The sequence below is a fragment of the Macaca fascicularis genome, chromosome 4, assembly GCF_037993035.2.
Source record: "Macaca fascicularis isolate 582-1 chromosome 4, T2T-MFA8v1.1".
Lineage (NCBI taxonomy): Eukaryota > Metazoa > Chordata > Mammalia > Primates > Cercopithecidae > Macaca > Macaca fascicularis.
The window spans coordinates 132565274-132579693 of NC_088378.1; the positions used below are offsets into that span (position 1 = coordinate 132565274).

The 14420-nt window shown below is 52.4% G+C and overlaps 1 protein-coding gene and 1 long non-coding RNA gene across 7 annotated transcripts in view; both read right to left on the reverse strand.

The window, feature by feature from the left end:
• Positions 1 to 2186, reverse strand: part of GLP1R (glucagon like peptide 1 receptor) — a 42341-nt gene extending 40155 nt beyond the window's left edge. For all 5 annotated transcript variants that reach the window (XR_012434480.1, XR_010586425.2, XR_010586424.2 and 2 more), the window contains exon 1: positions 2038 to 2186. Coding sequence is in view for 2 of the 5 variants with exons in the window: in XM_045390807.3 (XP_045246742.1) it covers positions 2038 to 2115 (78 nt within the window). In the remaining 3 variants the exon portion in view is untranslated. The remainder of the gene's footprint in view (positions 1 to 2037) is intronic.
• Positions 2187 to 3989: 1803 nt separating this feature from the next.
• Positions 3990 to 13961, reverse strand: LOC135970436 (uncharacterized). Of its 2 annotated transcripts, none has more exons than XR_010586112.1 (3): positions 13846 to 13961; positions 6962 to 7082; positions 3990 to 4144 (listed from the first exon to the last, which is right to left on the reverse strand). It is a non-coding gene; the product is annotated as an uncharacterized lncRNA (long non-coding RNA). The 2 variants fall into 2 exon arrangements; XR_010586113.1 differs by having other exon boundaries at positions 6895 to 7082.
• Between the last annotated feature and the right edge of the window lie 459 nt (positions 13962 to 14420).

Consider the following 14420-nt stretch of genomic DNA (forward strand, 5'->3'; position numbering starts at 1 on the left):
AGACCCGACAGTGAGCAGCTCACTCTCCGAGTTCTCCCTTCAGTCCCATCTGAGTAGGAGGTATTAGATCAAGAGCCCAGCCCCTCACCCCTTTCTCCTCCCTGCTCCTGAACTGCTGGACTACTTTATACAGGGACCCTCTTTTCTGAGCTTTCATCCCCCCATCAGCAACACGAGGGGAGAAACTCTAACCCTGCTGACTTCATAGGCAGAAAACAAAATGCAAAATACACTATTTTTTAGTCCTATAAGCATGCATGATGTTGTGTCATAATTATTGCATCTATCCTTAACACCCCCTGTAACTCAGATCTCCGTGGCAGCTCAGTTTCCCATGACAAGAGCACCCCCTCAAGGCTCCCGTCCCAGCTAGGACCTGTCCCCTCCTATCCTTCTCTACCACCCCAATTGTGTTATGCCCCCAGGTTGCCCAGCTTTTGCCCTAGGCCTGGGGCTAAGGAGTAACATTGGATCAGAGGGAAGTGCGGGTTCAGGAGCCTGACACTTCTGGGAATAAGGCCTCTGGGAAGACAGTTCACAGAAAGTTTCCTCTTCCCTATGCTTTCTTCCCTTCATTCAAACCAGATCTGTAAACCTGGCCTAGAGCAGGATGGGACCAGGAAGCAGAGCCTCCACCCCTACCCCAACCCAGTCCATAAGAGGAGGGAAGGATGGGCAAGAACCATGTCTTGGGTCTGCAGCCCTGACCCCTGAAAGATCCCAACCACACCAGGAAAACCAAGGCCTGGCTGGGGGCGCTGTGGGGAAGGTGCCTTGGAAGGGAGTGGGTGTCTCCTGGGGCTCAGGGCAGCAGGTGGGCTGGGGAACAGGGGCAAGGAGAGGATGCATCTGGAAAAGAATCTGGGGGCTGAAAATGTGCTGGCCCCTCAGCTGAGAGGCACGTCTGTCCACATCTGGGGTTTCAGCTGGGGTGGAGTCTGCCCTCACCAAGGCAATGGTTCTGGGACAAACTTCAAGGTTCGTCTAGGTCCACTCCCCACGGATCTCAGTTTTTTAGGTCTGGCGGTAGCAGTGGGAGGTGATGGGAAGAACCTGTTTCCTGACCCAGGACAGGCCACCCAAGTCTATGTCTCCTCTCTGTTCAAGCATGTCCCAGCATCTTTGGACAGCTCCCCTCTTCAAAAGCAGCTGACCACTGCCCCCAGCCCAGGAGCCTGGGGCAGGAAAGGCAGCAAAGACAGGAGAGAGGGGCTACAGATGTCCACCTGTGGCCTGCTCTCTGGTGGCACCAAGGAGCCCAGGTGTTCCTGCGTGTCCCAGCATGCGTTCTCTTGGTGCCTGTTGTCAGTGTAGGGTCAGAATGGGAGGTCAGCAGAGTGGGTGGGGTGGGGCGGTGGGTTAGCTGCTTCCAGAGGGGGCACTGAGCCTTCTGCCTGTTTGCTACAGAGGCTGGAAGGGGACGGGGGTAGGTTCCATCTGGGAGGTCACTGGGAAGGACAAGCTGCCACCGCAGGGTCCCAGGGGCCATGAATCAAAGGCTGTGCTGGGGGCTGACGAGAAAGGGAGAGGAGCCCGGTCTCCGCACCCTGGCGCTCTCAGCCTTCATAGGGCCTTCTCAGGGTCTTTGAGCAGGTGGATTGCCTGGGGAGGCACTGCGGGAGAGGGGTCTGGGGCAGACTGTGGGGCGGAGGGAGTCTAGGAGGATGCCAGGCTGTGCCAGGGCCACTGACACGGTTTAGAAGGAGTTGGGAAAGTGGCAGGGAGGAAGGAGAAGCGGGGCAGAAGTCAGCGCAGGGCGGCCGCGGGGCAGCGGGTGCCCTGGCAGAGGGACCCTGGCGGCCAGGAAGAGGGCGTCCCGCTGGGGTTGGGGGAATCCTCTGTGGTTCAAGCCCTCACCTGGGCCTTCCAGCCCAAGGGCACAAACTCTCCAGTCCCTACTCCCCCCGAGGCTTTCGGATGCCCCCGCCAGCGGTCTCGGAGTTTCATTCAAGTCCCGGGGCCCCCCGCCAGGACACTGCGCCTGCAGCCCGCAGCGCCACCCCCTCCCCCGGTGTCGTCGGGGTCCCTGGGTCTCACCTGGGGGCGGGGGCCGGCCCTGCCCACCACCCCGAGCAGCAGGAGCGCGAGGCGCAGCGGGCCGGGGGTGCCGGCCATGGCGGGGAGTTCAGGACTGGGCCATCGCTGCCACCTGCGGAACCGCGTGAGGCGACTGATTCCGGGCGGGTGGCGGGCGGCGGGGGAGGAGCCGGCGAGGGGCCGCCCTGCCGGCGGGAGGGGCCTGGTAGGGTCCTGGTTCTTCCGTCCCGGCCGCCAGAGACCCCTGGGCCCGCCCCGCCGCACCCCTTGGCCGGTCCCGGGCCAGGAGATAGTGGGCACTGCGCTCCAAGCGAGCGCGGCTGGGGATCAGAAAGCGCAGGAGGCGGCCACCAGCTCTGAGCGCCGACAGTGCGCCTGGCCGGCTTTCAGCGACAAGCCGGGCCCGCCTCCCACCCTGGCACCCCGGACCTCCTCCCTGGTCTCCCAGCTGAAGAAAGCCACAGCAACCCCCGCCCATTCAAGGTCCGTCAAAGGAAACTGAGGCCCGAAGAGTGGACGGGACTTGTCCAAGGTCACACGGCTTGGCAGGCCACTCCTGGAAAGTATCCCCAGAGCCAGGGGTGACTAATAAGAACTTTTTTTCCCCAGGGTTACCCCTTCCCAGGTCCTCTCCTCATTCCCAGGCTCTGTCCTGAAGGCAGGCCCGGGATAGTCAAGGTTGGGGGTGGGGAGAGGGGGACAAATGGATCCACAGAGCCCTGACAGTCGGAAGGGTCTAGAGGTTCCCCTCTACCTGGGAACTTCAGCATTGCAGGGCAGGGAGGTATGAGGCTGGAATCTGCCTTTCTGGAAGCTTCCCTGCCACCTCTTGCCGCTCCAGCCTCCTGCTCTTGTAACCTGTGTATGTGTGATAACGTGTGCCCATGGTTGTTCCTGCCTTCTCTATCTGTCTCCCTGCTTCGCTTTTTGGGGACTCTGGATTTTTCCTGCCTCTGTTTCCACTCCCACCCCTAAACACGGCAGGGCCCTCAGGTTCCCTTCTTATACCCAACAAGTGGAAAGAGAACACTAAGAGGGCACTGACTGTATCTTCCCTAATGCTCTTGAGAAGTGGGGATGGGAAAAGAGGATCCCCCACCAAAGAACCTTGATGCCACTCTTAGGAAAGGTGAGTTGTGGCGGTGCCCAGCCTTGGACCTGCCGTGGGGCATGTCGACTAAAGGGACAGGAAGTTTGTGAGAATAGCTAGTCCTGGGGAGAGAACTGAACTTCTCAAAGTCCTGAGGAAGGCTGGACCTGTCTGAGCCCAGGGAGGGAGACAGCCTGTGGGAGGGGCCCCTGGCTTCCATTCAGCAGGAGAGACCCTCCTCTCCAGCAAGCTCTGGTTCCACCACCTGAGACTCATTTATTCCCTCCCGTCCCAAGAGGTCGGTCTAGCAGGGACCTTCTACGTATCACTTAGGATTATTAGGTTGTTCAGCTGGGAGTGACAGAAAATCCCACCCCAAATAACAATGGCATAACCAAGGGCTCTCTCATGTCAAGCAAGGCCAGAGGTTCAGCCCAAGGTTGGAGTGGTGGCTCCCTGATCATCAGGGTGCCTGGATCTTCTAGCTTCCACCATCCTCTGCTCCAAGGTTTCCACCTAATGATCCAAGGTGGCTACTCCGGCCATGATATCCAAATTCCAACCAGCAGGAAGGAGGAATGGGAAGGAGATGGGTGCACCTCCACCCATAAAGACATGTCTTGAAAGTGGCAGCCATCAATTCTACACCCCTTGGTCAGAACTTAGTCACGTAGGCACTCCTAGCTGCAAAGGAGGCTGGAAAAAGCACCCTTTATTCCAGGCAACCACGGGCAAGGTTAAATATTGGGCTTTTATACTCTAGAAGAAGTCAAATTTTAAAAAAGGCACTGGAAGTGAGTTTTAGGCACTACTATGTCAGGTTTGGGGTGGAGAGAGGAGAAAGGAAGAGATAGAGAAGCTATTCAGACAGAACTGGGGTCTTTATCATGAATTTATCAACCTCCAGATTACATTGATTCAGCAAGTATCTATTGAAAACCTACCACATGCCAGACACCATTCTAGGTCCTGGGGATACAACTGGTGATGCCGTCCTATCTTCAGAGAGATTATATTCTAATACAGGAGGGAAACATTAAACAAATAATTATTAGAGTCATTTATAATTGTGATAAGCACTATAATGATAAGCAAATGCCCCCAGCACTTATAAGGCCATGTTTTCTCTGCCAGGGGGCTTTCTCTGACATGCAGGAACATTTTTGCATTCAGCCAGTGCAGGGTAGGTACCCCTAGGAGCAGCTGTCAACCATGGATGGACAGGAGTGGATGGATAAATACCCCATCCAGAGGTGTGTACCACAGTCTCCCAGAGGTCCCCTGTGTGATGGAGCCCAGCTTCCCACAGCAGTTACCTGCTCAGGAATGCACCCTGTGTTGGCTTCATTTCCTCACTTGTCCCACTTTCCCACAGTAGGGTGCCAGTGCTTCTGGGGTCACACCTCACATAAAAATAAACAATTTGGCTGGGTGCAGTGGCTCACCGCCTGTAAGCTCAGCACTTTGGGAGGCTGAGGCGGGTGGATCACCTGAGGTCAGGAGTTCAAGACCAGGCTGACCAACACGGAGAAACCCCGTCTCTACTAAAAATACAAAATTAGTCAGGCGTGGTGGCACATGCCTGTAATCCCAGCTACTCGGGAGGCTGAGGTAGGAGAATCACTTGAACCTAGGAGGTGGAGGTTGCAGTGAGCCAAGATCGCGCCATTGCACTCCAGCCTGGGCAACAAGAGTGAAACTCCATCTCAAAAAATAAAATAAATAAAAAATAAATAAATGATTTGTCCTTAAATCCTCATCTCAGGATCTGCTTCTGGGAGAGCCCAGCTGAAGACACTGGGCATATGAGGGTATTTGGGAAGCTTAGGGCCAGTCCCTCCTCTTAACATCTGGGGGTCCAAAAACCTCAGAGTTTGCTGTGATGCTAGGACAGAGTATGGACTCGGGAATAGTTTCCTTCTTTCCCCTTGCTGTTACCAGGGCCTCTCACTCAGGCTCCTTCGAGCAGAGGAAAGGATGAGCTCCGTAAGAGCAGATATTTGAATGGATGGCATACTGTTTGCTAAACCGTCAGCACCTGTAATCCCAGCTACTCGGGAGGCTGAGACAGAAGAATCGCTTGAACCCAGGAGGCAGAGGCTGCAGTGAGCAGAGGTCATGCCACTGCTCTCCAGCCTGGGTGACAGAGCAAGACTCCATATCAAACAAACAAACAAACAAACGAAAACCCTTGAAAACAAAGATAATAGCTACTACTTACTGAGCCAGGAGCTGCTGAATGCTTGGTGTGCCCTGATCTCATCCAGTATTATGCACAAGTGTTATTGTGCCCATTTTATGGATGAGGAGACCGAGGCTCAGCGATGAAAAGTGAGTTGCCCATAAGAGCAAACAGGGCATTCATCCCAGGTCCACCTGCCCCCAGAGCTGGTGCCAAAGCTGCCGATAGGCAGCTGAATTTGTGGCAGCACAGAGGATGCAGGCTGCAGCTCAGCCAGCCTGTCCGGGAGCACCTCCCTCTACAACCCAGAGCTCTGGGTCCTGCTCCTTACCCTTAGGCCCAAGGCTTCTCCAGTGACCCTAGCGTGGGGTGCCCTCAGCTTCCACTAAGAAAACATGGTGTTGAGATTGTCTTCAGAAATAGGAATGGGAGCAACTGATGTGTGCTCCCAAGGAAAAGATGCTGCAAGGCCCATTCACCAAGGAGGCAGACCTGAGAGCAGGCCACCCGACCCTCTTTTGTCTTCAACAGGAAAGCCTTGTCCCTAGCAGGAAGACCAGGCCAGTAGGCAGGACAGATCTTTTTTTTTTTTTTTTTTTTTGAGACAGAGTCTCGCATTGTCACTGGGGCTGGAGTGCAGTGGCACAATCTTGGCTCACTGCAACCTCCGCCTCCCAGGTTCAAGCAATTCTCCTGCCTCAGCCCCCCGAATAGCTGGGATTACAGGCGCCTGCCACCACGCCTGGCTAATTCTTGTATTTTTAGTAGAGATGGGATTTCGCCATGTTGGCCAGGCTGGTCTCGAACTCCTGACCTTGTGATCCTCCCGCCTCGGCCTCCCAAAGTGCTGGGATTACAGGCGTGAGCCACCGTGCCCGGCCCAGGACAGATCTTTCACTTGAGAGGAGACAGGAGGGAGAGAAGGAAAAGAGAGAGAGGGAGGTCGTAGAGTGGAGAGAAGGACAGGGAAGGAGAGGGAATTGCTAGAAAAGATAGGTGTCTCTTCTCTCTTTTTTTTTTTTAGACACAGTCTTGCTCTGTCGCCCAGTCTGGAGTGCAGTGGCACAATCTCAGCTCATTGCAACCTCCGCCTCCCGGGTTCAAGCGATTTTCGTGCCTCAGCTTCCCAAGCTGGAATTACAAGCTTATGCCACCATGCCCAGCTAATGTTTGTATTTTTTAGCAGAGACAGGGTTTCACCATGTTGTCCAGGCTGATCTCAAACTCCTGGCCTCAAGTGATCCGCCCACCTCAGCCTCCCAAAGTGCTGGGATTACAGGTATGAGTCACTGAGCCCTGCCAGGACAGGTATCTCTTGCACACATAGTTCAGGTTTCTTTCCAAGCTCCATGTCCCTAAGAAACTCATTTACTTCCCAAAGTTCAAGACCACATTCATCTTCTGAGTGATGAGAGGAGGAAAGAGCCAGCATTTTTTCAGCCTGATATAAACACACATGCACACACATACCTAAACACAGATTTTAGAGTCTAACAGTCAAATCCATCTCAGTCACTTACTGTGTATTCTTAGTAGCACTAAGCCTTGGTATAAAATGGGTCCAATAATAGGAACCAATATTTACCGAGCATTTGCCTTGAGCCAGGCACTGTTTTAGGAGCGTTATATGTGTTATTTCATCTAATGCTCACCATCGCCCTCAGGCTGGCCCTTGCCAGACAGTCTGAAGATCTGCTGCTGAGAGAAGGCAGAGAACTCAGCAGTGGGCCAGGAATCCACCTTCTGCCAGGAGAACCTGGCTGCCAGCAAGTTCTGGGGGCAAAGGAGGGTGTCATGAGAGGATGCCTCTTTAGGTAAGGGCTCCACCCCTCCACCTCCTGCTTCTCTTCTCAGACTCTGCCCTGGGAGCAACCCTGAGCTGTAGAGTGGGATTTTTTTTTTTTTATGGAGTTTTGCTCCTGTTGCCCAGGCCGAAGTGCAAGGGCATGATCTTAGCTCACTGCAACCTCCACCTCCTGGGTTCAAGCGATTCTCCTGCCTCAGCCTCCCGAGTAGCTGGGATTATAGGCGCCCGCCCCCACGCCCGGATAATTTTTGTGTTTTTGGTAGAGATGAGGTTTCGTCATGTTGGCCAGGCTGGTCTCGAACTCCTGACCTCGTGATCCACCTACCTCGGCCTCCCAAAGTGCTGGAATTACAGGGGTGAGCCACCGCGCCTGGATCATTTTTACCCCAATTTTACAAATAAGGATGCTGATCCCCAGTGCACTTAGGTAACTAGCGTGAGATGGCTTGAGACAGCCCAGGAGAGCCTGGATGCAAACCCCCACAGATCCACACACTAACTCCACATCCCACATTTATCACCTTGCAGGATAGTTTGACTATCAGAAGCAACACTTGCCCAGAACCTGGCACAAATAAGTCCTAGTAAATGGCAGTGTTAACACCACTGTTATTCCCCACAGCCCTCTGTCTTCCTTGCTGTGGTGCACCAGCTGTGCCAGGTCTCATCCAGGCAGCAAGTACAGCTGCTAATGCCCAGGGGCTGTGGTGCAGAACATCACTTCCTGGCTCAGGTGGCTACAGTCAGATCCCCCCCGCAAGTCTAGATGGGGAGGAGGTCTGCCAGGGCAAAGGGTCCCTTCCTCTGTGGTGCACCATCATTGCCCCCCATTTACCAAGTCAGCCAAGGTCACCAGGTGCTGGGTCCTGTCCAGCTCCCAACAGTCAGCTGTGGAGAATTTACAACCTCTTGAGCTACAGTGATTACTGCTCTTGTGGGTGGATGCAGCACGCTGTTTTTCTGAAGCGTTACAGCATCATTTTTATAACTGACTTTTCTGTTGCAAAAGAACTCAGTGGGATCACACCCACTTTACTGGGAGGGAAACTGAGTCTCACAAGAGTCGGGGTTTTGCTCAAGGTCATTTAGGAAGGTGCTGGAAGGGTTTGTACAACTCTGGACCAAAGAAGAGAAAAAAAATGAGATGAGAATGGCAAAGTTCCTCTCTCTTCTCCACATGGGAACTCTAGACAGAAATGACTGGGCTCCCTTGCTCTCTTCTGGGAAGGATTAGTATCAGAAGTGGGGAGAAGGTGAGTGAAAACCCAGGGGATGAAGGGAGTCATGGGTGGAGAAGCTTGGCAACAGTCATAGAACCAGAAAGTACCTATCAGTGAAGATGGTAGCTATTGTGCTAATAGCTACCTGTTCTCTTTTTTTCAGACAAGGAGATTGCACAGCACAGCTGGCTGGATGCTCCCCAAATCTTAGCATACAGTGTATTTTAGTTTCCTGGGGACAACCATAACAAAGTTTCACAAACTGCGTGGCTTAAGCAACAGAAATTTGTTGTCTCGTCGTTCTGAAGGCCAGAAGTCTGGAATCAAAGTGTTGGCAAAGTTGGTTCCATCTGAGAACCATGAGGGAGACTCTGCCTGCCTCTCTCCCTGCTTCTGGTAGCCTCAGACATCCCTGGACTTGTGGGTGGCCTTCTCCCTGTCTTCACATGGTCATCCCTCTGTGCCCACATTTCTCTTTTGTGTAAAAATGCCAGTCAGATTAGGGACCATCTAACGATCTCATTTTAACTTGATTGTTCTGTAAAGACCATATTTCCAAATAAGGTCATATTCTGAGGTATTGGAAGTTAGGATTTCAAGATATCTTTTGCTGGTGAGTGACAACTCAACCTATAAGACATCAAGACCACATTCCCAGGTTCCCTTGATGTTTAGGGTGGCCAAGGTAATGTGGAGAAAAGTGACACAGGCCACCTCCAGGCTGGGCCCATAAGACCTTTCACACCCTCTCTTCCTGCATCTACCATGTTGGACACACATAGTCAGTGGAGAATGCCAAAGCCCCAAGGGATGATGGAACCTCAAGACAGAAGGGGCCTGGATCCATGAATGACTGTGTGGAGCACAGCCTCCTGCCAACTCATGTTGGATTGTAGTTTGTTAGGCCATCAAGATTTGGGGCTGTTTGTCATTGCAGTCAGCCCACCCAGACAAGCCCAGTGGCATGTATCCCTGAGCTTATCTGGGGGCAGGGCCAGTTAGTCCAGGCAGAGGGGCTGCTGAAGGTTCCCTCTATGTAGGGGCAATTAAGTAAATGAGGTTCCTCACTCTGGGCCCATCTCCTCCTTTCCTACTCCCTTCACCTTACTCAATGGATCACAGGGTCAGAAAAAGGATTCTGGGTCCATGCGGCCGTGGCTTCTGGGCCAGGGGAGTAGATTCATTTGTTCTTGTCCATCTGGCCCCAGCTTTCCCCCTCTTGTCTGCCTTTTTCTCTGGAGGAAAGGTGGGGAGCTGGGGAGGAGGTGTTATGACAGAGCCCACACTGCCCCTTCACAGAATTAAAGCTCTTGTGGGTAAGGAGGAAAAGTACCAAATTTCACACATTTGGAAATCAAATGAAAAAGAAGTGTCACACGAGGCCTTCTCACTGTCGCCTTTCAGCACCTCCGGCACGACTGAGAAACCCACTGAGACCAAAATGAGAAATGAAACCAATGTTAACCCTTGTCTGAAATAAAAGGTTTCCTCAGACTAACATGTTGACTGGCCCAAGCAGCCTCCTTCCCAGAAACTGTCCCAGCTGTTCCCCTCATTGCCCCCTCAGACCTTCATGGGGAGGAAGGAAAAGAGGCCAGCCAGGTACCCGAATTTTCTCTGAAAAGAATGGCCCTGGAGCCAGGAGTGGGGAAGCTGCTGCTGGCTTTCAGGGACAAGGATTAGCACCAGCGCTGAGTAAAGATCACTGTAAAGCTGCCTCAGAGTCCCCCAGGCAAGGAAGGAGGAGCTCTAGGGCAGGCAGGTTCCCAGGCAACAGGCCCGCCCTTGTCTCTGAGCCTTCTGGGTCTCCCTTTCACTCACCACACTCAGGCTAGACAAAATTACCTCCCCTGGTTCCACATAAAGGGAATTTGATAACCCACTCATTCCCCTCTCCCAAATAAAAGAAAACAAACAGAAAATGGAAAATCTGAATGTTTCTGGGTCAACTCCTCTTAACAGCCAGCAGCACCATGCCTTTGTTTTCTGAGTGTGGGCTCAGTGGTCATCTCCAGCCATCTTGGACCTTACGAGTCACACCCAGGATCCAGCTGGAGGGGCGGCCACCTAGGACTGAGCCTGCAGATGTCTCCTACCCCTCCATAGGCTCACAGCCCAAAAGATTTCATTCCCGCCCCAGGTCATTTCTCTCAGTCCCTCGGACTTGTGACGTGGCAACACATCAGAATTTAAAACTGGCCTATGGTTAAGGGAAGCTCGGAATTTCCCTCTGTTGTTCTGGTCTGACCTCTAGACCTGGCCTCAGGTGGACTTGCAGCTTTGCCCAGCAGGTGTCATTTTCCAAGGAACCAGTTGCAAAACCAGCTTGAGTTACTTCCTTCTCTGTTTTGAAAGCCCTCGCCTCCAATGCACTCGGTGATGCTCTGGTTTCTGGCTCATTTGCCAAACGGGATAGCAAACAAAGCTGATGAGCCTACCCAGTACCTAATAGCTCAGATGTCTAATCCCCCACCTTTCAGGCACTCTGAGGGGGGCTCCTAAGGGAAGTGGGCTCACAGAATTAATTCCAAGCATGGCAGTTTTGTGATACAAAAATGCACAGTTTTTTGATGATGCCAGAGAACCTTGGGGCCCTGGAATGGGGAGACTTTGGCAGCTCAGCTGTGGCTGGGGTCTTGGCTATGGTCAACATTAAGACTGAGACTCCAGATCTTGTGGATGCAAGTCTAGGACAAGGAGTCGGGCTCCATCACCAAGTCACCTTGCCAGGTCAAGGACATGAAGATCAAATCCCTGAAGGTCTATCTCTTCTCTCGGCCCATCAAGGAGTTTGAGGTCACTGACTTTCTCCTGGAGGTGCCCCTCAAGGACAAGGTTCTGAAGCTCATGTTTGTGAAAAAGCAGCCCGAGGCTGGCCGGTGGATCAGGTTCAAAGTGATTGTCACCATAAGGTACTGCAACGATAATGTCAGTCTGGGAGTTGAGCGGCCCAAGGAGTTACTCATTGCTGTCTGCAGGACCATCATCCTGCCATGCTCTCCTTCAGCCTGGTGTAGGGTGACTACCAGGGGACAAGATCAGCAAACCCCACACAGTGCTCTGCATGGTGACACAGTGCTGCCAGCTCTGTGCCTTTGATGCCACATCCAAGACTTACAGAGCTAACTTCGGGAAAGAGACTGTTCCCCAAGTCTCCCTATTGTGAATACAATGACCCACATCATAGCATCCAGGCATGGCCACCACATGGTGCCTTTACATGGGAACAATCAGTGAACAAACCTGAAAGCAAGCCAACAAACAAAAACCCACAAACACACAGTAAGGGAAATAACTGTGGGGTAGGCTCTCTCGCAGGCTCCCTGCCACTGCTTGGTTTAGGGGAAAGGCCCTGGTCAGGGTGTTGGAAAACCTGAGTTCTCATCCTGGTCTTCTGCTATTCTCCTTTGTCCCCTAAGGCAGAGCACCTTAACTTTCTGAGTCTCAGTTTTCTCATCTGTATGATCATCCCTTCTAGTGCCTACTTACACAATTGTTGTGAAAATCAAATGTGATAATGTGCATAAAAGAACATAGGAAATTGCAAAATGCCATCTAGATAGAAGAAAATCAGGGTCATGCCCACAACATTCATGCACCTCCACGGTGATATATGTCCTGTGCTGCAGCCACACCAAACACTTTCTCCTGGTTTAAGCTCTGCCTGCCTTTGCGCACCTCTGGCCTCAGCTCCTGCTGTCTCTCCTAGAATGCTCTGCTCCCTTATTTCCTTTGGTCAAATCCCATCCATCCTTCATAGCTCCACCTGAATTCTACTTTCTCCAAAGGCCTTCCTTGATCCTTCAAAAGAAAGTCAAGTCTGTCTCCTCTGGGTTCCCATGTCACTTCGTCTTTAGGGCAATGACCACCTTCTGCCTTACATGATGGCTGTTCATGTGTAGTTTATGTTCTCTGCTGTCTTGCCTGTCTGGGGGCAGGGTCCATGCCGTGGTGGTTCTTGCATCTCTCCTAAGGGTGCGTACAGAGCTGACAGTGCACAGGAGGCATGCAGCACCATTCCATTTTGTTGCAATGAATCGGAAAGGACCTCGAGAGGTGACCAAGGCCTTCGGGGCCTGGAGGCAGAAGATGAACAGTCAGGCTCCGGGGACCGGGTTTAGAAACATTTTTTGACATAGAGGCCCAATTTCAAAGCCTAGTCATTTCAGATTATATTTGCATTTGGAGGCTTTTAAAGTACCAAAACTTTAGATTTATATCTTCATGAACAGATGTGGAAGGGAAAATCAATTCCTCATAGGAATGGCTTATTCGTTTTTATCTCAGTGCTGAATATTATGCACCAAGTGGCAAATTAATACATAAATTGACCAAAGACATATACACCACCGAATGGTGCCCTGATGAGAATGGAGTGAGGAGTGGGCTGAGCTCCGTGTGGCTGGCTGTGGCAGATGCTGCCCATTATGTGTCAGTCAAGTCAGAGTTTCCCAAAAAGATGTTGGAAGCAAAGGCAACTCTGAGTGTTAGAAGAACCCAGACTATTCCTCGAGAAGAAGGGCAACGCTCACACACGTCATTTAGGGGGACGTGGTATGGCATGCAAGGCTGGTGCCATCTTGCCTTTCCAGGGCTGTTAGAAGGATGTCATGAGAAACAGGCATGGCAGCCCCCTGGCCCTTTCCCACGTGTGCCCTCTGCTTCCCCCAGTGAGCACGTCCCTCCTCCAGGACAGGAGGAAGAGAATGGAGAAACATCACAGATTGGCCCTGAGAGAAGTGCCCTCTGGGGCTGGCGGGCCCCCCCTGCTCTCGCCTGGCATGGCTCCCAGAGTGAGTGATGTGAGCAAATGAAGCGTGAGCACAACCTCCCTCCTCCCTCCTGCAGGCATCAGTCCCAGGAGCCCTAGGGCAGAGTGGAAAGGTGGGCATGAGGGGCGGGACAGGGCCTGACGAGAAGTCAACCTCTGGGCCAGCTGTCCCACAGCCAAGTGTTCCATGGCCAGAGGAGGGCCCTGAGGGGAATGCAGGATCCAGGGCCCACCAGGGAACTCCACAGTGGGCTGCTGGTGGCCAAGGACTGCTGTGTGGGCTTCCAGAAAAAGCAGACCAGGCAGAAAGGGCAAGTCTACTCTAAAAAATTCCATAAACATGGAAAAAAACTAAAAGTGACTGCTTTCCCCAAGAGAGGGGATGACACATAATAGACAAAGCTTCTGACGTAGTCTAGCTAAAAGCCAAAGAGCTAGTTATCAGCTCTGAAGGGAGCGGGATTGGGGAGAGAGGGACAGACACACACACTCACACAGGAGACACACAGAGACAGAGACAGAGGGAGAGGGGGAGAGGGAGGAGGAGGGGGAAGAGCATTTTCTATTTGTCTCGTTCAGGTTCTTATCATGAAGGGACACCGGATGTCCTTTAGGGGGACAATAGAGGAGGAACAATGGAAAGGAAAGGGTTTGCATAATCAGGAAGGACCACACGGAAACCACAAATGACAGATGGGTGTCCTTATCCCCCAGACACAGGTTGACATCCCCACTCACATGTCTGAGGAGGCTGAGGTTCCAGTGACAGAAACGCCCATGGATTTGTCATCTAGGAGATGGGGACAGAGCCCTCGCATTCATAGCCCTCCATCTTGAAGAAGCTGTGAAGATGCGGGGGAATTAGAGGCTCAAGCATCAAATCCCTGCACCAGGTCAGGTGGGGATTTTGCCTGGAAATAGAGAGGAGGTGCTTTAATGAACCGGTCTCGTCCTGGGTGAGAATGAGAGGAGAAGCGGCTCTGTCAGGAGAAACAGGGAGCTGCTGGCACAGCACATGTATGAAGAGGAATTTCCACCCTCCCTGAGGACACCTGTTCAATCAAAGCAGCTTATAAAGAAACAACAGTAACACTGTCACCCTGTCACACCCCACATTCCCAAGAAGGGTGATCTTGCAAGCCCCAGAGGACTGGAATCAACTGTGAGCTCCTCCTCTCCAGTTTGTTTTGGGGAGAATGGAATGGGTTAGGGTAATCTTCTATAAGCTAACAGCTTCCGTAAGGAATTGGTATTGATTCAGGGTAGACAGAACAGCTTCATATCTTAAGCATTACTCCAAAGTATTTATGTTC